The sequence below is a fragment of the Venturia canescens genome, chromosome 7, assembly GCF_019457755.1.
Source record: "Venturia canescens isolate UGA chromosome 7, ASM1945775v1, whole genome shotgun sequence".
In the NCBI taxonomy this organism is placed as follows: domain Eukaryota; kingdom Metazoa; phylum Arthropoda; class Insecta; order Hymenoptera; family Ichneumonidae; genus Venturia; species Venturia canescens.
In genome coordinates this window covers 19,555,054-19,574,028 of record NC_057427.1, presented here as the reverse complement: position 1 = coordinate 19,574,028, position 18,975 = coordinate 19,555,054, and the positions used below count along the sequence as shown (strand labels likewise).

The window sequence follows — 18,975 nt, the reverse complement described above, 5'->3', positions numbered from 1 at the left end:
AACTTGATTCAGCAAGTTTTAAAGTGTTTCTTTTCAAATAGTATTGAAGTTTGTATTACTGCGGTATGGAGCGAATACCTTCAAATTTTGATATTTTTGTGTCGCAGCATGTGTGCCAATCATTTTAATTTTTTACTCCAACGTAACATGTAATTTCAAAAATTCATCACAAAAGTTTTCATCTTTATTATTTAACTTAATTTTCCTTTTTCTAAATTCCATGCTAAATTTCTGATTTTCTAAATTTATTTCTAAATTATCCTGAAATGAAATTGTTTTCCTCCACAACCAATGCAGGTACCTTAAACGTCTTCGATTTCCGTTGCTCTGTTGAATTAAGTACGCTCAGTTTTTTTTGCTTCTTTAAGTTCTGACATAATCAAGAGACTCGGTAGAGTCTCGGGACAAGTACATTGACAGCCCTGTCGTCTGCTGGCCAGAACTCGCCGAGACTATCTTTTCTCTGAATAAAACGATTCGCGGTGGTGGGGGTAAAATTGGCATGTCATTTTGTTCAATTACGAAACTCCTGAGTCATTTGAGGCTTTGAAAATTGAACTGGAGATTAATTAATAAATTCTCTTTCGATTCCACCCACAATCAGCATGATCGGTGGCGTAATTGCTGAGAAAAAACTTTGCACAGGCTCAAGATTATGCAAAAGTTACCAACACATTCTAGAATTTATGCGTCTATATTTACAACACAATCAAAGGCACTTTGATGCTCTCGAGTTTCTGATTGGTTGGATCTGACGACATCCATTTTTAAACGTTGTCATTGGTTGTTGAAATTAGTTGTTGATGATTGGAAATCTGACGTCAACTTCAGAACGTAGCACACGGCGCAGCACAGCTGGTAACAGCAGTCATAAATTCGATCGATATACATATAATAATGTACAAACCATGTGTCAGTTTTTGATCGTATGAACAGAGTTTCGACATTACGAAGTACGTGCGGGATCAATAAAAAAATAATTTTCGTCATCTAAAGAAGTGCATATTACTATTTATTTTGTTATTTGTGATATATTAAACCGGTATCAAAGCGGCCACGTAAATGTAGTCTGTGATGTGTGTGTGAAAAAGAATATAAAAAATGCGCGATGCATATGTCAACGAAACTTTTCAAGATTTCATCATTTCGTTCGATTGGAAATAAGTGTTAACTGAAATAATCCTTCAATTAAACCAGAATACGAGAAATATTGTCCAGTGCGAATATATTGTCAGTGGCGTGATTATATATCATGTGTACATAGGTTATATATACGAATAAATAGAACAAAAATACACGCAACTGTTAGAATGATATTAGAAACTTTAATTGAATAAATGTTTTCTAATTTATTTCTTGTGTCGTCATTATTTTTAAACATCCCCATATTTTGCTTGATATTCAGTTTGGCTCTGCCCTCACCGATCCTTGTTTCCACCCCATCAGTTTGCAGCGGATCGATTCATATTATTAATTCGTTCCCTAATATGTGTTCTATGATTTTCTACTCCTTCATGATGATTGTGGTAACATGATTCGAGAGGTTTCTAACCATGATCTTGAATTGCACATTTTGTAAATCAGATTTTCAAAAAAACATCTGGTCTTGGTATAGTGTGTAGTTATTCTTTTCCCATTAGGTCTGACGAGTGATAAATTTGGAAACTTTTCCAGAAAGCCTATGGATGCTTTTTTTGCTGATGATATGAAAAGTCGTATCTTAGGAATGCGGTATGCAAACACAAATTTTGACAACAATACTTACGATATGACATGTATGTTGAGTATTCCCACTTTGCAAACTACAAATGTGGAATTATTAGTGAAAAGATTCATTACGCTAAGTCTACAGTTGCTCAGTTTTGGATGCGATCAAATATAATGCCTGCTAACATCCATGGGAACATACAGAATTTCTGAATATAATGTTCGCTATGTCATTTCAACGTAACATCATGACTTTTGCCAACTTTTCTCTATAATACTATAGATTTGGATTATCGAAATACAGCAAAAATCTGAGAATTATAAAATTGATATACTGTGCCACTCATTTTACTTTTTAAAACTAACTGTAACATATATATGAAGTGAACACTCATCACAGAAGTCTTCAGTTGCTCATTTATGGATAGATTTTAAATTGCTGTCTTCAAAATTTATTGTGCAGATACATTGAATCGCAGCAGATACCTGCGAACTCTGAAATTTCTGTGCATAAATATGTGTGTTAAGTATCACCCCCTATCTTTGATTATGAGAATGAGTAATAGAACTTGGTTTAGTAAGTTTTAAAGTATTTCTTTTTAAATACTATTGAAGTTTGTATTACTGCGGTATGAAGCGAATACCTCCAAACTTTCATATTTTTGTGTCGCAGCATGTGCGCCAATCATTTAAATTTTTTACTCCAACCGTAACATGTAATCTCAAAAATTCATCACAAACGTCTTCAGCTTTTCTAAATTCCTAAATTTTCCGTTTTCTATTTTATTCTGAGTTTTTAAACTTTTAAATTCATTCCTGAATTCTCCTGAAATTGTTTTTCTCCAAAACCAATGCAGATACCTTAAACGTCTTTGAATTCCGTTGCTCTGTTGAATTAAGTACGCTCAGTTTTTTTTGCTTTTTTGAGTTCTGACATAATAAATGTTTCCGGGTGCCTTTTTTCAGCAACTATCAAACTGTAGATAATTGGATCTCAGCGGCCACTTGCAAACTTTGGAAATATATTTCATCGGCGACACGTTTTGAATGATACGAAAATGTCTAAATTCAGAATGCAAAAGCAACATTTAAAAAGGGCCAATTCTGTTGGATTTGTTGTGTCTAGAATTTGATCTATCTTTCCTCTTTTCCTTTCTTTTTCCTAACGTTATCAGCCGAAAATCATATCTCGGCCCGTAACACGCATTGCTCCATGCTCTTGAGTTCCCAATGGACGAAACATATTAGAAGACAAGGAGAAAAATCACCAAAGTCCAAGAATAAACCTCTATCGAAATATTTTCAGTACAATTTCGACGAAAAATAGGTCTTTTTTCGTGAAAACCAACGTTATACGCCGAAAATTATAAACAATTCATAGAAATTTAAACTAAAATCTTATAGTCATCTGAACATAAATAAGGATCTTTTGAGAAAAAAGACGTGATATCAAACCATAAACTTCCCCTAGGGGAAAAAAAGGTTGGGACAAGTACATTGATGGTCCCTCGTTTGCTGATAATTCCACCCATAAAAAAACTTTAAACAAAATTTTTTTTTAATTGTAAAAAAAATTATTTCATAAAAAAAAATACAGAACAATTCGAAAAAAATTTTACAAATCTTGAAAAAATGTTATATTAAAAAAAAACTAATCTGCATCTATTTTTTAAAGTGTCAAAAGAATTAAATAACAAGTAAAAAATAATAAACCGAAAAATCGCCCTTGAAATCATTTTGGAAACCGATGCCTCATTCTTCTTATTTGATTCGAACAGCTAAATCAATTGAAAAAAATTCCATCTAATTTACGTGCAACATTAAAATTTATTATATCAATTCGAGGCCAAGTATTTTCTAATGAATTAAAAAAAGTTACCATTTGAATTACGTGCAGCACTAAAATTTATGATATCAATCGGTGGACAAGTATTGTATTAGTAACTCCAAATTTTGACATTATTGAAGCTTTTAAATCCAAAAGAATCACATGCAAGCTAGTCATTTCTTACTCTATGGTGGCAGAGACTTATAAGAAAATCGATTCTTCTCAGACTTTCAGGATCCTCTGGTATTATTCACAAAATTCTACGTCGATTGGATCGATACAAATTATGTTTAAATATGTGTTAAAAGTACTTGTCCGGCCCATGTGCAACAGCGAACACATAAATCTGTCATTGTGCATCTCTGTAAAGATTTCTAGTCCAATGTGAAAATTTTTATAGTTTTTCTCGGAAAACATTCTTCTTGACAACTTTTAAGCTAAAAATGGGTGGGAAGGCAGGCGCATTTCCCAAAGAAATCTCATTGCCATCTCAGGAATGTAGCACAGGACACATAAATCTCGCATTAGGGGTCTCCTTCGTCACGGATACCAATAATTGAGAACACTTTTCGTCGCAACTGACTTTTCTATGCCGGAAACATAAATCTGTTATTGGGCATCAGCGAATTCTTTTTTCCTCGAATATACTTTTGTCTATCCAATACTGCAAGCAGGACCACTGCATCCCCCCTCCACTTCCTCACTACCCTGAGGACCTCCACACAGCCCCCGCAACGCACTCCCCCTGAAATCTCTGAGTTAAAACTAGTTTTTGAAAAAAGAAATCTCGTCGAAACTTGTACCACCTCAGGAATACAAAAGATGCAACACAGGACACATAAATTTGTCGAGGGAGAGGCATTTTGAAAAAAGAAATCGCCATCTCAGGAATGTAACACAGGACACATAAATCTGTCATTGAGAGCAAATACTTCCAGTCTGATGCAAACTTTCATTTTTTCTCAGAAAAAAACAATATATTCCTCTTAGCAAAAACTGGGGGAGGGGCATTTTGAAAAAGAAATCTTGTCGGAACTTGCGCCACAATACAAAATACGTAACACCGGACACATAAATTTGTCATTAGTGTGACATGTAAACATCTTTCGTCACGGAGTCCGATAATTAAGATCATCTTCGGCAAGAGCACTTTAAAAAGAAAATTCCGTTCAATCTGATATACCAGAAACATAAATCAGTCATTAGAGGGTGTAAAAAAATCTTTTGTCTCTTCAAAGTGCCGCCGCACCCCCGATGTGCGAGAACCTTCCCCTCCACATGCCGTGCAGCCCCGCAACGGTCCCCGCGCTCCCCCGTCCCCGCTCCCCCCTGAGAGCCCCGTGGGTTAGAACTGGCATAGCCTTACAACTTTCAGACCCTCTGGCACAAATTAATTCCATAATTGGTGGAATGACCCATACATCTGTACGTTGCGAAAAAAGTTTTACTTCAGTTGAGTGGTCTAAAGCACACTCATATTTTTTACTTATCCCGCACGCACTTCATAACATCATAACCCCTGAACGACAACATGACGTAAAACTTCAGCTGGTGTTCTTCGAGCTCTCGAGTTTCTTAAGTTTCCGCCAACCTTCCTTGCTCTTTTTATTAAATGTCATTGGCCCAGAAATTTTGTCACCCTTCATTGGCTGCAACAAAATTTCTCTCAACGGGGATTGGTAATCATGGGAGCTAAGGAGCTTATGTTTATAGCGGTCAGAGTCCGCATAAACAGATACGTCAAATTCTGAATGTGTTAGTAACTTTTGCATAATCTTAAGCCAGTGCAAAGTTTTTTCTCGGAAATTACACCACCGATCATGATGATTTTGGGCTTAATCGAAAGAGAATTTATTAATTAGCTAAAACTTCAATTTCCAAGTTGTGAAACGGGTCCTGAACTTCACAATTGACCAAAATGACATGCCAATTTTACCCCCACCACTGCGAATCGTTTTATTCAGAGGAAGTATAGTCTTGGCGAGAGCCTCAGGCCAGCAGACGACAGGGCTGTCAATGTACTTATCCCGAGACTCTACCGAGTCTCTCGATGAACAACTTTTATCTAAAACTTTTTTCCATAGAACGCATTCCAAAAATGTTCACTCAAAAAAACCGATTTTTTTTCAATAATTTTTTATTGTTAAAAGCCAGGATGGATTTTTATGAAAACTCAGGGCTATATTCCTATGGGTCAAAATAACCTATAACAAAATTGGCTTACCTCCAGATGTCTTGAATAAAACTTTTCCTAAGGTGACTGGACTATATGGATTTCATCTCAAATACATTTGTGAAATTGATTTGCATATTGACGAAGTTCTATTATTTATCTTCGGTTGTTCTTCTTTTTCTCATCAAAAGTTTATACTTTTTGATGAAAACCTTTATGTGTTGTACGCTTTCGAATTATTCTATCGTCTCGATAAAAATCACTATTTATTTCAGTCATTAGTTTACTGACTCCAAAAGAATAATCTATAAGCCGTCGGTTTTGATTTATTGACGCATGCTTTTATTCCACTTACCAATAAATATAAAGATCTGATGGTGTGAAAAGCGCAGCAGCATTGAAATCGATACCGTCTGAAATTAAACAACAACAGACATTTCTTATGTAGAAATTATTGATGTGTGGTTTTATTTATGATATTCAAATAATAACTAGCTGTAAGTAGGGCACCGAGATACATGAATTGAATACACAAAATTTTATTTATTTCGAAACTAAGAGACGACGGTGATAATCTGATAATTTTTATTTTAAGCGGTAACTCCAGTCTATAACTTGCGAAAATTCTGGTTTTTTTTGCTCAAACAGTATTTCAAGGTCATGGGAATGATATCCAATTGGTTCTATGGTCAAGAAAAAATTATAACAGGATCAAATTTTAATCATGCCGCCGCTCCTCGAAGTGTGCATCAATTCATCCACTCTGATGTTTGCTTTCACCATTTGGTTTACCTTTTTACCTTTTTTTACTTGTTGCAATATTGAATGATTCTTCCAATTCGAGACTAGAAAGTTATTAGGTCGCCTTATATGATTATTAGGATCCGCTCATATGATAATATAAAATATGGAGATATCCATTACTTATCGACCGCAGCCTGCACGCTTGGGTCAGCGATTTGGCTGTCTTTTTTTTCCAGAAAAGTCGGTTTTAAAAAAACTCCACCTTCCAAATTCGAACGAGATTGATCAAATTTTGATGGCTGTAGATGTTCGAAATTCTTAAAAAGTCAATTTTTTAGCTATTTTTATGATTTTTTCCGGCGGCATTAGTAAAAATTTAATAGTATCCGAGATAATCCCACTTTTCCGAAATTTTTGAAAATCCCTAACATTATGCAACATTTTTCGAATCACATCGGCTAATACTTTTTCGTTTTGCTCGGTTTCTCAATATTGCTTAAAATTGTGCAATTTGTAAAAGCCATGAATATTCCAATGGTTTTATCATTTTATACGAAAAAATAATTTTATTACTTACTTTTAGCTTCTTTAACTATTCATTACTGTTTGACTACTACTAGTACCCTAGTGGAAAAATGGTTTGGACAAGTACATTGATGGTCCCTTGTTTCCTTATCATATCGTGAAAAAATGGTGCAAATAAAAATTTGCAAATTGCTTCCTCAAAATGGTCAAGATGCACGATGCTCAAAGCTTACTCTATGAGGTGCTATATTTTTCATTCTGGCTTCCTCATAGAGGAAGCTTTGAGCATCGTGCGTCTTGACCATCTTGAGGAAGCAATTTGCAAATTTTTATTTGCAGTATTTTTTTGTATACGAGGAAATCATGTATTTTCTTTACCTTCTTTTACGAACTTAAATTTATCTCTTTGTTTAAATCCATAACAAAAAACTATATGACGAGCCGTCAGAAAAAACAGTTTGCAACTTACAATTTTCATCATTTTTCTATTTACATTGAAATTAAATAATTCCGACAACTTTGCTGGAAAGTATAGAGGAAGTACAAACTTATACACAATATCTTACAAAATTTCCAAAAATTGAAGCGGTTAGACGATTTTTTGGAAAACTCATATTTTCGTACAATTCAAAAAATCATAAAATTTATTCCAATCTTCCTATTATGATGGTCTATTTATAAAAAAAAAAAAAAATATTAATAAATCTTAAAATTTTGGAAAGTTAGAGCGTCGACACCCTTTTTATAAAAATTTCAAAATGTCGTAGGATTCGTAATTTTTTTATAAATTCTGACAAAATTATCAGAAAATGAAGAGCTTGTATTGTGAGACAAACTTTTCGATTTGTACTTCGCGCGAGTTCCCGTCCATCGATCCAATGATCGAAACGCTTCGATTTTGGGAGCGCGTTTCTCCCTCCTCACGCACTCCGGATTTTCGCGAGCTCGCACCTGCCAAAATTCTAGCTCTCTTGCTCCGGGATCGTCAAAGGGACAACCACGTAACGAGCGATCGCTAGATCATCACTCTTCGCACTCATCTGGGTGTTACTGGGCTTGGCCGCCCCAATTATCTCCCACGGACCAAGAACGATTTTCCGGAACATTGATACATTTGAACGACGTGCATAGATCTTTCCGAGGTACCCGGAGCATTAGAGTCAACGAGGGATTCTCTACAATTCGACGATCCCGAGATAAGTGACTCAGACATTTTTCAATACTTCTTAAATCTGAATGTTCCGGACAAAGTGAAAAAATATAATAATTGTGAGGCGATGTATGTGTGTGCGTGGAAATCTGAGTGTATGTGAGCGAGCGAATATCTCGAAAGATACAGAGACATATTTTTTTTTGTTGTTTTGTTTTTTTTCTTTTGACTTGCGTCGCGTATTCGAAATATCGAAATTTTTCTCTCTCTTTACATTTATTTATGCCGATTCACGAGACTGATCTTGTCGGTTATTTTTTTGTATGACTGAATTCGATTGCTGAGATAAATATATATATATTATAACGTAACGCTCTTGCCGACCTGGCCTGAACGCCGCCACGTGTCGGTTCGAGCAACCTAAATAATAAGGAGCTGGTATGAAGGAAACGCGGACACTGTTAATTTTGATAAAATATAAAAATAATCAATTTTATTTAATTATTTGACCGAATTCTGACAAAAATAAAAGCAATTTTGCGCTTTGACTCGCTGATTCCAAAACAATTTTGTGTTTTTTGTTTTTAAAACTGTCTTGCTTTGTTTAATCGGATCTGGCGAGAAAAAGACCCGAAAGACCCGAAAACGTTGCAAATTCTCTGTCTGAGATAATTTTCAATTTCATTCAACGTTTCATGCTATAGTTCACTGATTCTAATTTTCGATCGCTCGCTTTTTTTTCTTTTTTAAAGGAAATAAATTCAGGAATACTATTCGCTTTAACAATTCTTTCTTTCGTTTCTGATTCGATATAACTCAAATTTTATCTATTGCTTCTTGGATTATATTTTTCGTAAGATCTCCTTGCCAGATCAACTCAGATAAAGTTTACGCCAAATGTGAATTTAGAATTTTTAATTAATCAAAAAGAATTCCAGCTCTACTCTTTACAATCATACAATGAAAAGATAAAAATCTACGTGAAATAGGCCAGAATAGCGTAGACCACAGGCTCTGGGATTGAAACGTCACCGAATCGCTCCGAGATCCAATGCAACGGAAATTTGGAGAAAACTAAGAGTGGACCCTGGACTCTGGGATTGAAACGTCACCGAATCGCTCCGAGATTCCAAGCATCCAGGAAAATTTAGGAAAAATTGAAGGTTAGGTGCGGACCCTGGACTCTGGGATTGAAACGTCACCGAATCGCTCCGAGATTCCAAGCATCCGGGATAATTTAGGAAAAAGGAGTTTATGATTATTTGAGCAGAGTTCAGAGTCTAAACTGTTCAGGAGATCTGAGCTGGTCTTGTAGGCAGGGAGAACTGACTGCCGAATGAGTCGCGCAGCGCTTCGTATACCCAGTTCCCCACCACGAGATTCTCGAGCGCCGAGAATCTCCGTTTTCGATCGGTTCTGGGCACCTTTTTGTAACACCTTCTCTGATTGGCCCGTTGCCATGATTCACGCTCGCCCGTTGGTCGAGCGGGCTAACATACGATGCGCAGACGACCGCTTTTTATGATTTTCAGCTTATTACGATGTTCAACAACAAAAACTTCAATTTGATCCGTTATTATTTAATTTTCTTCATTTTTTAACATTGTTACTTGTTTTAATATGATTCGTAAACTTATAATCGCTAAAAGTCACGTACACGTCCTATAACCCATTGACGCTCTCCCCGCGCATGCGTCGTAGTCGCTTTTTACATTTTTCATTGTGATTAGATTTTATGTTATTAATTTGACTTGTAATCATTTTTCTTACACTCGTGTAATTTTTCTGATAATTTTGATTGTAATTATGTGCTTGGGCGACTTAAAATAACAAATTACGAAAAGAATTAATTTCCGAAAAATATAGTGCGGCGAATCCCGCGCCACGCGAGCTCGTACTTAGCCGCTCGACGCGACTCTCCGTGGCTCGGCGTAAAGGCTATTGCTTTAATAAGAAAAACTCTTTTCTCTCACAATTACTCTTATTTTATGTCTCAAAGACACTATTAATTTCATTTTCAGAAAAGGCAAGGTTCAATTGAATTAAACAAATTAAAAATCCAGTCGAAAAGACAATTAGGAGAGTTCAGGTAAAACTTGTCCAGAAAACTCCAATTGCGTGCAGGCTCCAACGGAAATGACCAGTCACGAGCGAGCACTTGGTTCTGGGAGAAATAATGCTACGAAATGATGACAATTTATTAATTTCACGTTTACTAAAGACAAACTTGATCCATTGAAACTTAAAAAAGTGGAATACAAATTTTGTTCGTTAAAAACATTTATTTTCACACAGAAATCATTTATTTTACAAAAGCGAGGGAAAACAGCCTCTAGTTTGTCCAATCACAGTTCGAGCGGGAATTGGAGAACCAATCCCAGAATTTAGGAATCGAAACTCTGGTTCGAGTTTATTTTCCAAGCGAATCACAGTTCAAGTTATTTTTAGAGTGAATTATGATCATTATTCCTTTGTCTAAATCAGTATAAAAGGCCGTGCGGAGCAGCAACGGCAGCTCATTCTTGAATCAGCTCTCGCTTCGAATACAGAGGTAGTGACTCTGGAAGACAAGCTCCAACAAACCAACACCCTATAAAATTCCAAATTTCACGCCGAGAGGGAGGGGATTGTGCGATTCCGTACGATCTGCAGATTCGAGGGTGAAATTCCTTTCCAATCACGCCGAGAGGGAGGGGACTGAGCGATTCCGTTCAGGCCAAAGATTCGAGGGTGATTTCCCATTCATTCAGTTAGAGAGGGAGGGGACCTTGCGATTCCGTGGGGTCTGAAGATTCTCTAACTTGATCCATCTTTCCTATGCTAAAGAGGGAGGGGACGGTGCGATTCCGTACGGTCTGCAGATTCTTGGCATAGGCCCCTTTTCCTCAACCCATTTTTGATTTTATTTTGTTGGAAGCAAAAGATTAGTTTAATTCGAAAATAAAAGCTTCATGATCCTCTTGGAGGCGAGAACTGATTCCATTCTCCAAATTATTTCAATTATTTAACAGAGACAAACTTTGATAGAAAAAGAAAATTTATTTTTGTTTGTCCAAAAATTAATCAATCTCAGTTGATTTGTATCGAGCCAGTCCGCAAAGATCATATAAAATTGTATAGAAGCAGAGAATTAGTCGGATTGATTAAATTAAAAAAAAAAAAATTAGGCATTAATTTCTGAGCTCACAGACCAGAATTGATAAGAATTAGCAAAAGAGAGCAGAAATAATTAAAATTGGACAAGTTTCTTGACGTAAGAGAGCGACACCACGCATAAATTGGACAAGTTTATTGAAATTGGGCAGGTATTATCATTTACACCACAAAACACCAACGATTTGCACCGCATTAACCAAGTTCAACCAAATTATTTTGAATAAACACGATTGTTATATTTTCAAACACAAATTCTTAATCTCTCGTTCATTTCATGCCTGCTCCTAAATTTTTAGTAGCTCGAAAACACGCGTAGCGGGTCACGGCTAAAAGCGTACCGTTACAATATATATATATCCATTTTGTCCGAATCCATGCTCTCGCTTTGTCTTTATTTTTTTTGATTTGGACATTCTCTGCTCTACAAAAAATTGATTCCGTCATCTTTCACTATTCCCAATAATTAAATGTTACAGTATAGATTAACATCTGAGCAAAACGGTAGCCCTGTATCTCAAACCGTTTCCGACTTATAAGCGTTTAAGGTATTACTGGATGGATAGCCCAGCCGATAAATTGTACCTGATCGGAATTTCCGTACTTCATGATGCAATAAAAATCTGAAAATATTCAGCAATATTTGGTATCAATAATAATATTTATTATTGATTTAGTTATTGAAAGTTATTAATAAATTGTTTAATAAAATAATTTTTTAACAATTTTACAGTAAACTCTTGTTTTTTTTTTACGAATCGAATGTGCGCATTTTTCTGAATGCTCGAGGTTTTTTTCGGAATTTTCGTGGATTTTTGAAATTTTCTATTTTAAATTTTTTAAGTGACTCTATTTGTACATTTCTGATTGAGTAACCTTGAGACTATTCAAAACTGATGGTAAATATTGTAACGTAACATCCTCCTGAAGGAGCTGAATCGACTCAAACCCGAACATAACCTCGACAAAACATCGCGCCGCGATGTTTTGACCGAGCGCGTACAAGGACCGGTGAGATGCGTCACTGCTGGGCGGCGGCGGCCGTACTGGAGGGCAATACAAAGGCCCGATACAAGCGGTGGAGCGCGATACTAGCGGCGCCGCGTATTAAAAACTTGAACTACAATATTTTTTTCTTTTGTTAATTAAAATGCAATGCGAGTAGAGAACCGAAGAGAGACCTGGACCAGAGATCTCAGGGGGGTGCGGGGATGGGGGGAGCGCGGAGACTGTTGCGGGGCAGGGTGTGGAGGGGGAACCGTTGTGGAGGGCATGATTAGAGACAGAGAGAGAGGAAGAGGCTGGAGGCGACGTGGAGAGGGAGGAGGGGGTGATGGTCAAGTGAAGAGTGTGAGAGGGAGTGAGACAATAAAATTTATAACTTTTAGCAAAAGTTTTTTGAACAGTGGGTTTTTTTTACATGAACTTTCACCCAGGTTTTTCTCAAAGCAGAATTCCATGAAATGGCTATCAGAGGAAGCCACTCATCTCTTCATCCCTAAGAAACAGCAGCAACCTGTGCGGTAGTAATAAAGTATAGGATTTATGACCTCCGAAACGAAAGATTTGTTTCAGTCATTGCAAGGACCTTTACTAATTAAATTTAAGTCTTTGATGAAAAAAAGGGGGAACCGACTTCTACATTTACAAGGTTCAGAAATACTAGCACCTGCATTCCCAGAATTTATCCATTGTTCACCAAAAGATGTCCTCTGGTTTTAGTGAAACTTTGGAAAGAAATGCAATCGTCATCCCTGACCTTTTTAATTAAGTCTTTCGGCAAAAGGCGGACCAAGTTTTTTTTTCATGGTATAGTTTATAAAGTCGGGAGCTCCTGCATTTCACTACATTGTTTCCGAAAAAGATGTCTCCTAGGTTTTTTCTCCGAATAGCCGCCCACCCACAATTTTTCCCGAGCTTGGTTACTGCTATTATCATGTCGAAGAAATGTCGAAACCTACTAATAGATTTTCATCTTCGTATTTTCGATTCTTACATCATACTTGGTAAAAGGATAGTTTTAAAGAAAGATGTCAAACCGTGGGGGTGTAACGAAACGTTAAAGGAATGAAGATCTCTTTGAGTTAGGGACCGACTTTCACGCTATAATCGATAGGAGTGCATGCATCTGCTTGTTCATGATTGACCCATTGTTTCCGCAAAAGATGTTCTTAAGTTTTTTCCTCTTAAAAAAATCTAAGCCCACCCACATTTTTTTCCTAACATCAATCTAGAGTAATCATAGGAACATGTAAAAGAAATGCCAACAGGTTTCAACCCTCACATATACAGTTCTCCCTCACATATACACCCCCTCTCCTAGAAAAAAGTTAACTATTGGGAAAAAGTTTGGAGGGATGCTGTTAATTTTGTCGAGATGATTTCAAAAATCGAGACATTCGGGATCGAGTTTTCTTCGAGTCCACATCGAAGTTTAGTTTCATATTCTCCTTATCACCATGGCAAACGTCAATGATGTTGATGATATGGAAAAGTTTTTAAGTAATCGTGCGGCTTCGTTACAATCGGTGGAAGAATATATTGCGTGGGAAGAACAGTGTGATGCGTTTATCGCATTGTTGAGTGGCGAAAATTCTTCCAAACGTGCTCGATTAAACATAGCGTCACAACGTTCATTAATTGCACGAATTGTACGTTTAGAAACTTTGAAAACAACAACCCGTTCCCAGTTCATTCATACGGGTGATGGGTTAAATGATCGAAACTTGGTGTGGTGTGAAGTCGACACAGCGTTTGGAAATCGTGTGCTAACCGATGCTGTGATTAATAAAAATTACATCGATCCACGAAAATTCCTTCAAGACTCATACGACTTGGTGGCATTGCAAGTGGTGGACAATATTTCCAAACATAACAGCATAAAAGTTAATACCGAATTTAATGGCGAGTTCACGGTGAATGGCAGGTATGCAAATAAAAATATAATTACAAAGATAGTTGCACTGCTCGAAACATGTGATATAAGGGATTGGTATCGAAATAATGTTGTTGAGCTAACGCTAAAATCCCTCGATGAATTTCAAGAAAGTGATAGTGGTTGGACATTAAGTTCAATTTTGAATTTAACTGTGAACATTAATAAGTATAATTCTATGCGTGCGGGTTGTCATATAACATTATCAAAACACATTAGATCGAAAAAAGCAGTGATCAATGTGAAATTCAATGATAACGCGTGTTTCGGCTGGGCGATCGTTGCGGCCCTCCATCCCGCCGCCAATCATAGTGATCGCTCATCATCATATCCACACTACTCAACGATCTTAAATCTTGCGGGTATCAACTTCCCCATGTCTTTAGATCAAATAAAAAAATTTGAGAGCCTCAACAACCTCTCGATAAATATATATAGTGCACCGAATGATGTTGTTCAACCTATTCGATTGCGTAAACAAAAAAAGGAGCGACACATCAATTTGCTGTACATAGAAGATGTGATGGATACAAATGTGGGACACTTAGCATGGATTAAAAATCTATCCTATTTAGTGGGCAAGCAACTGAATAATCACAATAGTCGAAAATACATCTGTGATCGGTAAGTGATATCAGTATACTACTATATATAAAGATTCTTAAAATATAATCAAGATTTCTGAGTAATCAAAAAATGTTTTTTTTCTGCTCCTTTATAGATGCCTTCATTATTTTTCATCTCATGAGAAGCTTCGATCACATGAGGTGGATTGTGGCGAGAAGAACGATTGCGCGATTCTGCTGCCTAATGCACATGACAAATAGTTGGAATTTAAGAACGTGAATAGAAAGGAGCTTCTACCGTTCATCGTGTATGCCGACCTCGAGTGCATTTTGAAAAAAACCACTACGTCAACTGCTCCTATGACGAATCATTGTCAGGGTATCATACACATCGGGGCAAGGACTGAGTTCAATGGTTCATACGTAGACTAGAACAATTGGCAAAACAAGTAGCTACCATTTTATATACCATCATTCCGATGAAAGAATTGACTCCGCAAGAGTGGCGAAAATTCCGAGAAAATAAGGAATGTCATATCTGTGAGAAACCATTCGTACAGGGTGATATTCGAGTACGCGATCATTGCCATTTAACAGGCAAATTCACAGGTCCAGCGCACCAAGACTAATTTAAAATATCAAGAGACTTTCTTTATCCCCATAGTTTTCCATAATTTGTCGGGCTACGATACTCATTTTATTATAAAAGAAGTAGCTACGGCGTTTAAGGGGAAAGCCGATTTACTACCTATAACAAAAGAAAAGTATATTTCTTTATCGAAAACCGTTATAACATCGAAAGATTATAGAAAAAATATTAAGTTGCGTTTCATTGATTCATCTAGAGACTCGGTAGAATCTCAGGACAAGTACATTGACAGCCCTGTCGTCTGCTGGCCCGAGGCACTCACCGAGACTATATTATCTCTGAATAAAACGACTCATGGTAGTGGGGGTAAAATCGACATGTTATTTTGTAGAATAATGAAGCTCAGGAGTCATTTCGCAACTTGAAAATTGAAGTTTGAGCCAATTAATAAATTCTCTTCCGATTACGCCCAAAATCAGCATGTTCGGTGGCGTAATTACTGAGAAAAAACTTTGCACGGGCTCAAGATTATGCAACAGTACCAACACATTTACGGAGTTGACGCATCTGTATATGGGTTAAGACCGATACATACAAGGGCCTCTTGATGCCCATCACAAGAAATCACCGGTGAGAATCTATCCGTCTCGACCAATCGCCGATGAAAGAATTTGTGATAGTCCTCAATATTTTCTTGTATACCATCTGTTATCGTCTGTTAGGCCCGCTACACACAGTCAATAATATTGCACAGTAATATTGCACGATAAGTTTGTATGGTGTGTAGTGCGCTATAAATTTAAAATAGCTCAAACTTCTGTTCAATGATTGCGTAATGTTTCAATACTACATCTACACATTCAATAATATTGTGCAATCACCTATATTGCGCTATATTATTGACCGTGTGTAGCAAGCCTAATAATGTAGGTTATATCTACGAGTTCCCTTTGATAGCTGTGTAGTAACGAACCGGCCGGGGTTTGACGTTACAAAGTGCGGGACAAATGTAACAAACGTTTGCATAGTTATAGTGAACAATATAAATAAGGCAAATCAGTTTATCAAAAATAGGTCTGGAAGTTGTAAGGAAAAATGTTCGTCAACCTATAAAGTCAAATTTTCTTTTTCCGATCTGAAATATTATGGTTGATAATTGATAAAACAAGAACACACGGAACTGTTAGTATATAATGTGAGAAACTCCAACCGAATAAATGTATTCTAATTTATTTCTTGTGTCATCATTATTTTTTAAAATTCCCATATCATGCTTCCTATTGAGTTTGGCTCTGCTCTTTCCGATTCTTGTTTTCACTCCATTGGTTCGGGATGCGGTAGGCAAACACAAATTTTGACAACAATACTTATGAAATGACGTGTATGTTGAGTATTCCTATTGTGCAAACTGCAAGTGTGGAATTATTGATGAAAACATTCATTACGATAAGTCTACAGTTGCTCAGTTTTGGATGCGATTAAGTATAATGTCAGCTAACATCCATGGAAACCTACAGAATTTCTGAATGTTATGTGCGCTATGTCATTTTAATGTAACATCATGAGTTTTAACAACTTTTCACTATAATACTATAAATTTGGATCATTGAAATACAGCAAAAATCAATTTTCAAGCTGGACCAACGATTCGAGAAATAAAAAATTGGTAAATCACAAAAGTTTTTTTCGTTCATTTCGTTGGACTCCAACGTTGGAAACTTCAGCATCGTGATAAATATATGTGCTAAGTATCACCCTCTATCTTCGTTTATGGTGATATGTAATGGACCTTGATTCAGCAAGTTTTAAAGTGTTTTTTTTTTTCAAATAGTATTGAAGTTTGTATTACTGCGCTATAGAGCGAATACCTTCAAACTTTCATATTTTTGTATCGCAGCATGTGTGCCAATCATTCAAATTTTTTACTCCACCCATAACATGTAATCTCAAAAATTCATCAGTAGTAAGGCTATGCCAGTTCTAAGCCATGGGGCTCTCAGGGTGGAGCTGGGACGGGGGAGCGCGGGGATCGTTGCGGGGCTGTATGCTATGTGGAGGCAGAACGTTCTCGGACAGCGGGGGTGCGGTGGCACTTTGACGACAAAAGATTGCCGCACTCCTCGAATGACTGATTTATGTTTCCGGTGTGATCATCAGATTGCATTGGACGGAATTTTCTTTTGAAAAAGTGACCTGCTCTTTTCAGAAATGATCTCAATTATCGGACCAAAGCACTCCTCTAATGACAAATTTATGTGTTCTACATATTTTTGTATTCGTGAGATGGTGCTAGTTTCCATGAGATTTCTTTTAAGAATGCCCCTCCCCCGACTTTTCACTTGAGACTTGTATCTTTGAACAAATACATTGTTATTCCGAGAATTGCACGTCACACGACGTCCCATGATAAATGTCCGGTGTTACATATCTCTACATTTCTGAGATGGCGTAAGATCCGATGAAATTTCTTTTTCAAAATGCACCTGCCCTTCCCCGAACTTTTGACTTGAGAGTTGTTTGAATGTTTTCCGAGAAAAAAAATTTTTACATCGAACGCTTATTCTGAAAGTAAACGTCGCGATGGAAAGGTGTGCGAGTATGTATGCTATCCATCCAGCGAAAGATCCATCGACATTAACGGAAAATGAACTTGAGTCATTGCCGAAGGCTTTGCTTTTAAAGCATTATAGTAATTCCATTCCTTCGTTGTGGGATCGTTTACCCAAGTATTTGCAGTGTGATGCTGATGAGCAATCATATCAATTGTGTTTCGATCATTCCAATCAACCCTGGATGCGAACTCATATTGATTCTTGTAGACCTAAACGTCGAGATTGTAAAAAGTGTCACATAATGGAATGACTTGTGAATATCTATACGACTCTACGCATAAAAAATCCCTGTGAAATGAAATCGGAGGAGCTCCAAATTATATCTCCTACCGTCTTTAAACAATGTTTTAGTGAATATACAGATATTCTGTGGGATCGTTTACACGAATATTACAAATCCGATAGTAAGATTGCATTATTACGTCGTTGCGTTGAAAATTGGAATGTATCATCGATGGACGATCATATTGACGGTCCGGCTTCGCAACGTCGAAATTGTAGGAAATGCTGTGAACGTGTTTGAACAACTTTAGAATGCACCTGTTCATAACGTCGGCGGAATCAAAGAGCCTGCACAGAAAAAAGGACCACCGGAGGAGATTGCATCGATTCCAATATAGATGACGTTTGAACCTGTTTGAAAAAAAACTCAAAATACTACATCCATAACGGAGTTCTCTGCCATCAACAATATCATCGCAAAGTCAGAGTATCTCCCCGCTAAGAAGCTGAAAGAACTCTAAGTCAACGAAGAATATCGCGTCTCGGACGTGAGGACAGCAAATACCAAATGGGGAAAAAGATATGTCGCCGAAATCGGGAATGTATTCACTGTATTCCTGCCACCGCGAGTTGTCAAGGCATTCGACCAAAATCCAGCGGTATTCGAGAAACTTCTGGAAACGGCTCATTGTGGACAACTATACATGAAATATCTCGGTGGTGATTGGAACGCTACTGAATTTTCTCAAAGAGATTTCTAATATTCTCAAC

The 18,975-nt window shown here is 36.9% G+C and overlaps 1 protein-coding gene across 5 annotated transcripts in view; it reads right to left on the bottom strand.

Annotated features, from left to right (window-relative positions):
* LOC122413486 (membralin) overlaps positions 1 to 18,975 on the bottom strand; it is a 758,197-nt gene that overhangs the window by 309,591 nt on the left and 429,631 nt on the right. For all 5 annotated transcript variants that reach the window (XM_043423864.1, XM_043423866.1, XM_043423865.1 and 2 more), the window contains one exon: positions 6,064 to 6,121. In XM_043423864.1, the coding sequence (XP_043279799.1) occupies positions 6,064 to 6,121 (58 nt within the window). The remainder of the gene's footprint in view (positions 1 to 6,063; positions 6,122 to 18,975) is intronic.